The 8,115-nt window shown below is 38.2% G+C and overlaps 2 protein-coding genes across 2 annotated transcripts; one reads left to right on the forward strand and one right to left on the reverse strand.

The window, feature by feature from the left end:
* Nucleotides 1-119: 119 nt before the first annotated feature.
* On the forward strand, nt 120-1,867 carry LOC113133090 (uncharacterized). Its single transcript, XM_026311647.1, has 3 exons — nt 120-277; nt 642-745; nt 856-1,867. Exons 1-3 carry the CDS (start codon nt 130-132, stop codon nt 1,279-1,281), a joined length of 678 nt encoding a protein of 225 aa, XP_026167432.1. The 5' UTR covers nt 120-129; the 3' UTR covers nt 1,282-1,867.
* Nucleotides 1,868-1,980: 113 nt separating this feature from the next.
* tigara (TP53 induced glycolysis regulatory phosphatase a) lies at nt 1,981-5,469 on the reverse strand. The gene is made up of 6 exons (XM_026311568.2): nt 5,364-5,469; nt 4,582-4,619; nt 4,373-4,494; nt 3,960-4,037; nt 3,742-3,852; nt 1,981-3,029 (listed from the first exon to the last, which is right to left on the reverse strand). Exons 1-6 carry the CDS (start codon nt 5,432-5,434, stop codon nt 2,640-2,642), a joined length of 810 nt encoding a protein of 269 aa, XP_026167353.1. The 5' UTR covers nt 5,435-5,469; the 3' UTR covers nt 1,981-2,639.
* Between the last annotated feature and the right edge of the window lie 2,646 nt (nt 5,470-8,115).

Genomic DNA, 8,115 nt, shown 5'->3' on the forward strand with positions numbered 1-8,115 from the left:
TGAGTTAACCAGTTTATCAAGCCTGTTTAAATAGACCTGTTGGACTTTAGCCTACTCCACTAGCTGCCTACACACTGTGCTGAACATTTGTACTGCTAGAGTAAAAAGAGCAAAACATCCCCACTGATCATGCAACTGGTTTTCTTCTCACTCATCCTGACCGGAGTACATGTGTCTGTGCTGGTGGACTGTAGACCAAGGATCCAGGACCCAGAGCAACGGCCGCAACATCTGCAGAACAGATTTCACACAGGACCACATTCAGATATGGCCGTTGGTATTGGATGTTTCTACTCGGAGCTGAGTTAATCAATGAAATTCAGCATTTTTGCATGAAATTGGCTTCCATATAAATGATTTGATTAATCTCTAAGCATACTGGATGCTAAGGGCAACTTTTTTCTCTAGTTCATTAATCAGACAGCCAAAGCATGTTTTACAATTGTGTCTTAAATAGCTGTTAATGTATTTGTACATGGAGATAAAAATGTAATTACATTATGAAGGGTACACAGAAATGAGACTTCTAGCAGCCAATGATGTTCAAGTTAAAACCTTCTAAAACTTTTAAACTTTTATAGTAGATTAAATATTTTTCTTATATGACCGACAATGACATGTTTAAACTTGTCTTCTTACAGTTGTTTTGCCAGTACCAACAGATGTGAACAACTATGTGTCAATATTTGGCTTGAGAGGAAAATGCTGCCTCTGTATGGACTTAAAGGGAGAGCTGTTCAACTCTGTATTTTTATTTTTTTTAATTTGAATTCTGAATTTTCTTAATTTCAAATTGGGAAATGGGCAAACAGTAACCTTTAACATTTTGTATGTCTGCTTTTTTCTACTGAACAGAGGCAAAGGGACAAAGGAGGATGTCTCTTTCAGGATAGCTTTGGTCTGACGGACCTTCAGCATATGTTTTACTCTACAAGTTGGAGTCAGCTGCTCAAAATGGCGAGGGATGAGCGGCGGACCACTAGCCAGCAGCCACCTGAACCCTCCTCAACCTTGCTGAAGACCTTCCTTGGTCCTTTGGTAAAAAGACGCAGGAGGAGTGAAGAGGTGAACCCCTCTGATCCACTAAGATCACAGCCACATCTGTCACATTCGGCAAAAGATCACAAGGACACATTCAAAGGGCAGCGTCAGCATGACCAGACTGGTGCTGTGTCCAAAGAGACCATCACCTCCTGTGATGACCCACTGCGGGTTTTACAGCCTAATCTGCCTGTCAGTCCTGTCAAGACCAATATCGCAGACAGGGCAGAGCAAGAGTAAGACCCTTGGTGGAGTTTGGAGTTGGAGTTCTACTGACATTAGAGAGTGATTTGTTATCTTTTGTGGTCACATGAAAGCATTTGTGTTGCATAACTTCTGAGAAAAGATAAAATTGAAAGGATTTGTTTTTATGAAACTATCACAATAACTAATGTATCCATGAACCTTGTTACATCACAGTGACCTGCATGGAGCTTCTGTTAGAATAACAGATGAAGGATAAGTTTGGCAACATTTAACATAATCATGAAGCAAGTTTGAGCCAATGTCCTGCTGTCCTTTAACCTCTTTTGTAAGTTAATTTTAAACCAGATGTGGCAATGTAGGTTTTGAATATGTAAAAATGTGTAATCTATAAGTAATTAGGAATATTTGTACATAAATATGAAGAAAAAATGACTGGTACATGGTAAAAATGGGCCATGTGCAGCCATTCAGTAACAAATATCAGGTGCCGGACACCAGAAGTCACAGCAATGAAATCATATTTATTTATTGACATCTTCTCTAACCTAGAGTTTCATTATTTATATATTTCTTGTTTTCTTTCTGATGTGGAAAAATAAATAGTAGCTATTCTGTTGAATGTGGGACTTGTGTTTCGTTCACGTTTACACTGGTCTTGAGTCCACATGTCTGGGTTCAGGTTTTGGTGACTAAGGGTGAAGAACAGAAGAACAAATAAACTCCTTCACATTATTTTGTTTTTCAAAACCACACAAGGCACATATTTATTGATTATTTGATTTATATTGATTATTGGGCACCATGCTCAAAACCTATTAATAATGTAACTGGCAAATTAATGGGCCTGAACAAATAAACAAATAATGTCTAAATGATGTAATCCACATCAAATAAATGTAATCAAATGGTGCAACATTTTTTATGGGGTGCAAATTACAAAACATGCTCGCATGCTGAAATTATAGGCTCAATATGTAAATCAAAATGCAAAATACAAACTACATTATGCATAGATTAACAAACGAGAACCACTGTTGACTGAATGTTGTGGTATAGGAGTTTTTATATCATCTCTTGCTATGGGCAAATGTCAGATACCACCAGAAACACACAAGATCCCGGATTGTTCAAGTCTGACAGAAATTTTAGCTACAAACAGTGACAATAAAGCAAAAAGCAACCAATGTGACTGGTAGCTACTGAAACTGTCCAGTGTTTTTTAGATAATTCAGTTCAGTAGTCACTCACAGAAATACGGACTCACCGGAGCACAAGTCTGCCCAGATTTACAGTAATGAACAACCAGACAGTAAAACAGTGACGATGACCCTGTTCTGCAACACAAACCATCAGTCTACACAACCTTCAAAAGCAGTGCCCTGTGGTTGATCCTACTGTTTAACATGGTCCCCCCTGTGGATGAACACACAGTGGATCTCTGACAATTTGAACATGCTGTCCTCTTTTCTCAGGGTTAGTAGGAACCGGCACAGACCTGTGTTAGGACTTAAAGAGAAGATATGTGCTTTGTCAGAACCCTGAGGCAGAGAGCACTGTAACTCCTCCACAAAGTGGCGCACTGCCACACACATGTACGCCCCGTGGGTGACAATCAAAGCATGGACTGGGATGCCCTTCACTCCATCGTCCGCCTTCCCCTCCACAGGAGATCTTTCTGTTGGAGCAGATAAGGGTGCTTCATCCTCCACTCTGTGGTGCCAGTGTTCGTTGCCAATTTGCTGGAGCATTTTCTCCATAAACTTTTTGACCCGCTCCTTCACCTGAACAGGGTATAAGTCTATTATAAACTGCTCCCAGCTTCTGTTTTGTTTCCTTTCTACACTAACAGCATACTGGATGCCATAGAAATATTATCTGCAACTGTGAAGGAATAAAAGTAATGTTCATATTTAAAACAATACAACCTTATCAGAACCTTTCTCCTCAAAACAGACATGCCATTTTTGTCTTCATGCTTATGCAACAACCTGTGACTTGATTAGAAAAGCAGGGAAGGAAGCCTCTCACTGGCACTGACACTTCAATCTTTCTTTGCATATCTGCAGTTGTTAGTCTAACACCAAGTGCTTTGGCAGCTGGATGAAAAATGCAGCCATGTGGATTGGCCATGGCATAGCACATTACATCCCTGCAGGGGAAAGTCACTGAGGAGATGAAGGATTTCTGCCACCAAGTGGTAAAAAGTGTGCACTGAATCAGGGATATTTACAACTATAGGTAATTGTGCATAAATCTTTTTTATTATAATGATAATTTTAGCATTGTATGTGCAAAACTCAAGGATGCTTTTTTCAAAAGGTGAGGTGATATTAGCCCATGGACTCACACCTAGAAAACATATTCTTAACTGAGAGGTAATTGCTTATTCCAAGCAGTTTTAATTAACAGGGGGCTTCCAAGATAAGAAAGTAGGATAGATAAAAACAGAATAACAGTTAATCCACCCTTTCTGAACCATCGCCCCAGCTTCACCTGCTCCTGCGTCTCCCCCTCTGGAGGTGTGAAGCCTGGAAATGACTGACCAGCTGCCCTGGCCATGTCTTTCACATCCTGCACTGGTCTGCCCTCTGCTATCCCAAAGCTCTGAAGAACAATAAGTCATTAACTGGATTGCTCAAGTTGTTTACTAATGGGTGAGAAAATATTTTAGCTATAATATTAAAAAATCACACAGAGGAAGTGTCACTTACAATCTCTTTCAGTAAAGGGTCACACACCATCTGTAGAACAGAACAACTGCTGTTGTGTTTCATTATTGTTTCAGCCGTCTGTAAGAAAAAGAACACACACTAAGAAACACCATCGTTATCAGTGTAAAGAAATGAAGAGAGGAAGTTTTATAAACTTTCTATTTTTCTCAGGCGTGAGTTCCCTGGTTAGAACAAAGTCACTTGTGCATTTTTAGGATTTCTGCTGTGGACCCTATGGTTATTATTGCTCACAGGAACAATGCCACAGCATGAGATGGTGCAGAAATAAACCCAGCTTTAATGTATACAACAAACAGTCTTGTGGATGTCCATATTTCCATTAGAGGTACTGATTCATTTTTCATATTAAGATTCATTCAGCTATTTTGCACAGTAAAACTGCAGCATGGTACCTGCTGGGCCCGCAGCATATCACTGACAAACACGTTGCTGAACTTCACATCTTTCAGGTACCGGCCTGCAGCTTCAGCCTGCTGCTTCCCAGTCTGAGACAAGGGTGAATCTATAGCCTGGCCTGGGTGGAGGAAGAGCAGATTAGTGTAAGGTGCTAAGAATGCATGAGAGAGATTTTTAGGTATAGAAATCCTGACTCACACTGTACCTTGTAGCAAGCCTTCTTTGTTGTACTGTGTCTCCCCACAGCAGGAAATAAAGGATTTATCAAAGTCAGAGTACAAGAGTTAATATCACATTTCAATGTTGTTTATTACAACATTACAATAATATACAGAGAAAGGTGGAAATCTCCTACGACAAATTGATACTCAATAGTGAATTGATGGTGCAGGTGCCCATTAGTATTCTGTCAGCTGATTTATTGTTGGAGCTCTAGTGTCTCCCACGGGCTACAGCTGTTGGATTTGTCTTCAGAATAACTGATGTGAACTTTTGGAAGATTTAAAAAAAAATATTTAGCCTGGATGAAAACAGCTCACAAACCATAATAAGTTACTATACTATATCCATTAAAGTAATGTTATTAGAACCGAGAAACTTGTTTTAGTGTGACGTCACTTATTATGTCAGGACAGTGTGGGCTTCATTCATCCATGGACAGGATGACTTTTTCTGACCTCAGGTGGTTGTTCTGGGGAACTGCAGTTTGCTTACAGTGGGTTAAAAATAGAAAGGCTAATAATGTAGCATCTGTCTAACTAAAGCCAGATACACGCAGACCACACGCTTCAGCCCTGTACAGGTTTTAAAGCAATAACAGGCTACACGAAAATGACTTTAATACGTTTGCTATTAAACTCAGTCACCTCCCAGTTCTGACTATACTGATACTGTATCCGGAGTCAGTCCACAGAGACCAGACCATAGTGAAGCCAACACACAGCTCATTCCTCAGAAATATTCAGTGTAAACGCCTCATGCACCTACTGTCGAACAAGCGTCAGGCCAAACGTAAGAGCTTTCATGTTCTGCAAGTTCACGACGGCGTAACAGCGCATGTGTTCAAAAAAGCTGCCGTGAAACGAGACGCACAGGATCCGTGTGACGCATCGACAGGAAGCTGACGCACAGAAATCTGGGCCGCTGGTCAACCCACGCGCCTGTCAAACAGTTCAATCGGTACTGTAATATAACTTCAGAAGGGATTTCATTGCTCCACAAATCAGTTTCACATAAACACTGCTATAAATCTCAGGCCGGCTTCTGATTGGCTGAACCAAGTTAATTAAAAAGTCAACAGGTATTTTTTTTATTTTCTAAAACAGGAAATCTTCATTTTCAGAAAATGTTTTTTTTGGTTAAACTGTTCTGTGTATAAATTCAGCCTTTAACCTACATCCAGGCACATTTGTGATGAGTAGTTATCAATGACTTTCATCATCAACACTTTGTGTTACACTAACTGATTGAGCTTTGCCCTGTACACACACACAAACACACACACACACACACACACACACACACACACACACACATACACATAAATAACCGTTTTTAATACATAGTGGAGCCCCATGACTGGGACAGTCCTCGTGGATCAACCCTTTCTGAATGGTTTAGAAATATGATTTTAACTGCTAAATTCTTGTTTAATTTTTTTCATGATGAAAATGACTTAAAAAATGGAAACACTCACCACAAATTTTTGATCTGACCTGCTGCCCCATGGGTACCATACCTGACTTTTGGCCCTTGCAGGGGACCAGACATGTTATGTATGTATGTGTATATGTATTTTGGTCCACATTTCTAATGACAAGCATCTACATAACCTATGTTGTATTGAAAGATTAATAATGGATTGTATTAGCACTGAGTCACTTGATCCAAACTGCCATCATTAATCTTTTGTCCAAAATACAATTGGTTCTATATAGTATTACATCAATGTTGGGCAAACAAAATTAGATATAAATAGATATAAATGTAAATATAATATAGATATAGATGTAAATATAAATGTATTTTTTATTTTGCATATTTATTTGCTGTTGCTCTTAATTTGATTGTATGTATATTTTAAATGAAATTATTTCAAAATTGAATACTGGTTTATCAAATGATCTCTAACATGCCAGAAGTTGTTCTATAAAAGAATGAAAAAAATTGAGGACTTTTCTACCAACTACAAGTGTACCATATACAGTATTTTCTTCAGAAAGTGTTTTGAAAATACAATTTTTTAGAAAAAAAAAGCACCTGATAAGGCAAAGACCTTGAATTATTTGGACATCGACATATTTCTGAAATGTAAAATGAAAAAATTGGAAACCACTCCAATTTTAGCCACATTTCTGACACAAGGCCGCATAAACATTTGTATGAAATTGTTTGTAACAAAAATCAGAATTTTGTCCACATTTTTTCAGATTCTGAACACTGAAAAAAAATGCCAAATGCCATTAAAATTTTTGCAATAAGTTTCAAATGAATGAAAAGTGCAAAGTACAATTTGCCTTAACATAATTAAGTGCATGTTCATTTCCTCCTTGCTCTTTCACGGTGAACAGCAGTGATGTGATTTTTAGTTTTTAGAACTTAATAGCGAAGTCCTGTTTCTCAGTGCCCTTGGAGAAGCCTTGATACAGGCAACACAGTGTGACTTTCCTGGTACTTTGCCAGACTCCATAAAGACAGCCAGTCTTTTCCACAGCCTGAACTTCTTCATGGGACCCACGCCTCCTCTTTGAGGGTTCTGAAAAAACACAGGAAAAAAACTAAATTAAACCAATTTAAAAGTATTTTGAAAGAATTTTGTTAATTTGATCAAATGTATTGTGTATTTCAAAAACGCAATCATAACTGGTATACTCGTACATTTAAAAACAGATTTACAAAAATATATGAGACGTTATAGGAAGTTTTTCTGTATTTAAAAAAATATATAAATCCATCCATGAATACCTTTACATAAATTATATAATTTTGCTTGTTATTTACACAGTTCAGTCAAAGGTTCAATGATGGTTTTGATTCTACACTTTGACGAAATAGTGCATTAAAAACACCTTTCATTAATCCTCAGGGGTCGACGAACGCGCCAGAGTGTTTTCTGGCATCTTCTCCTGATAACGCCAAAACAAACTTAAATTACTCCCGTCAGTTTTGATCGTACAGATAAAAGCAATATATCATTTGAATCTGTAAACGGTCTAGTTTGATTTGTATGCACTCATAATAACAATAAAACGCTGTGCTTTTGTTAAATAAAGAAAGCAGACAGGATGCGCTCTGTTTTCTCTCTCTGTCATCTGTCTTCACAGACGTAAATAAAACAACCCGAATCTCAACGAATACTTGCCTCAAAGATATGAGAAATATATGCATAGAAAGCTTGAAATGTCGTGTTTTAAATGAAACAACTGAAGTTGAAAACAAATAATCTTTTCATGTAATCCATATGAAAGTAAGAAGCAGTACTGTTTCCCGTCTCACCTCATTATAGCTAATGTGATCCCGCCTCGCACTGAGCACAGTTCATATGGAAATAATCGATGTTGCCAGATAATTATGTGCACACCCCCAAGAAATCGCACAAAACGTTCATCATAGAATTTACTTACTTTTTCTGCACGCTTGGATGCTGGCACCCTTCACGGGTGAAGAAGCATCAAAACTTTAAAATACATCTGGTGCTGAAAGATACATGTAGTCTCTGAAAAAAATGTCTGGTACTGAA

Source organism: Mastacembelus armatus, chromosome 6 (genome assembly GCF_900324485.2).
Source record: "Mastacembelus armatus chromosome 6, fMasArm1.2, whole genome shotgun sequence".
NCBI lineage: Eukaryota > Metazoa > Chordata > Actinopteri > Synbranchiformes > Mastacembelidae > Mastacembelus > Mastacembelus armatus.

What these genes read in the sequence shown, in the direction of transcription:
- LOC113133090 (XM_026311647.1), top strand. Translation starts at nt 130, where the DNA reads ATGCAACTGGTTTTCTTCTCACTCATCCTGACCGGAGTACATGTGTCT. An exon ending in ACATTCAGATATGGCCGTTG is followed by an intron (nt 278 to 641) that starts GTATTGGATGTT and finishes GTCTTCTTACAG; the next exon opens with TTGTTTTGCCAGTACCAACA. An exon ending in AGGGAGAGCTGTTCAACTCT is followed by an intron (nt 746 to 855) that starts GTATTTTTATTT and finishes TCTACTGAACAG; the next exon opens with AGGCAAAGGGACAAAGGAGG.
- tigara (XM_026311568.2), bottom strand. Translation starts at nt 5,434, where the DNA reads ATGCGCTGTTACGCCGTCGTGAACTTGCAGAACATGAAAGCTCTTACG. An exon ending in ATATGCTGCGGGCCCAGCAG is followed by an intron (nt 4,038 to 4,372) that starts GTACCATGCTGC and finishes TTTTTCTTACAG; the next exon opens with ACGGCTGAAACAATAATGAA. An exon ending in ACCCTTTACTGAAAGAGATT is followed by an intron (nt 3,853 to 3,959) that starts GTAAGTGACACT and finishes ATTGTTCTTCAG; the next exon opens with AGCTTTGGGATAGCAGAGGG.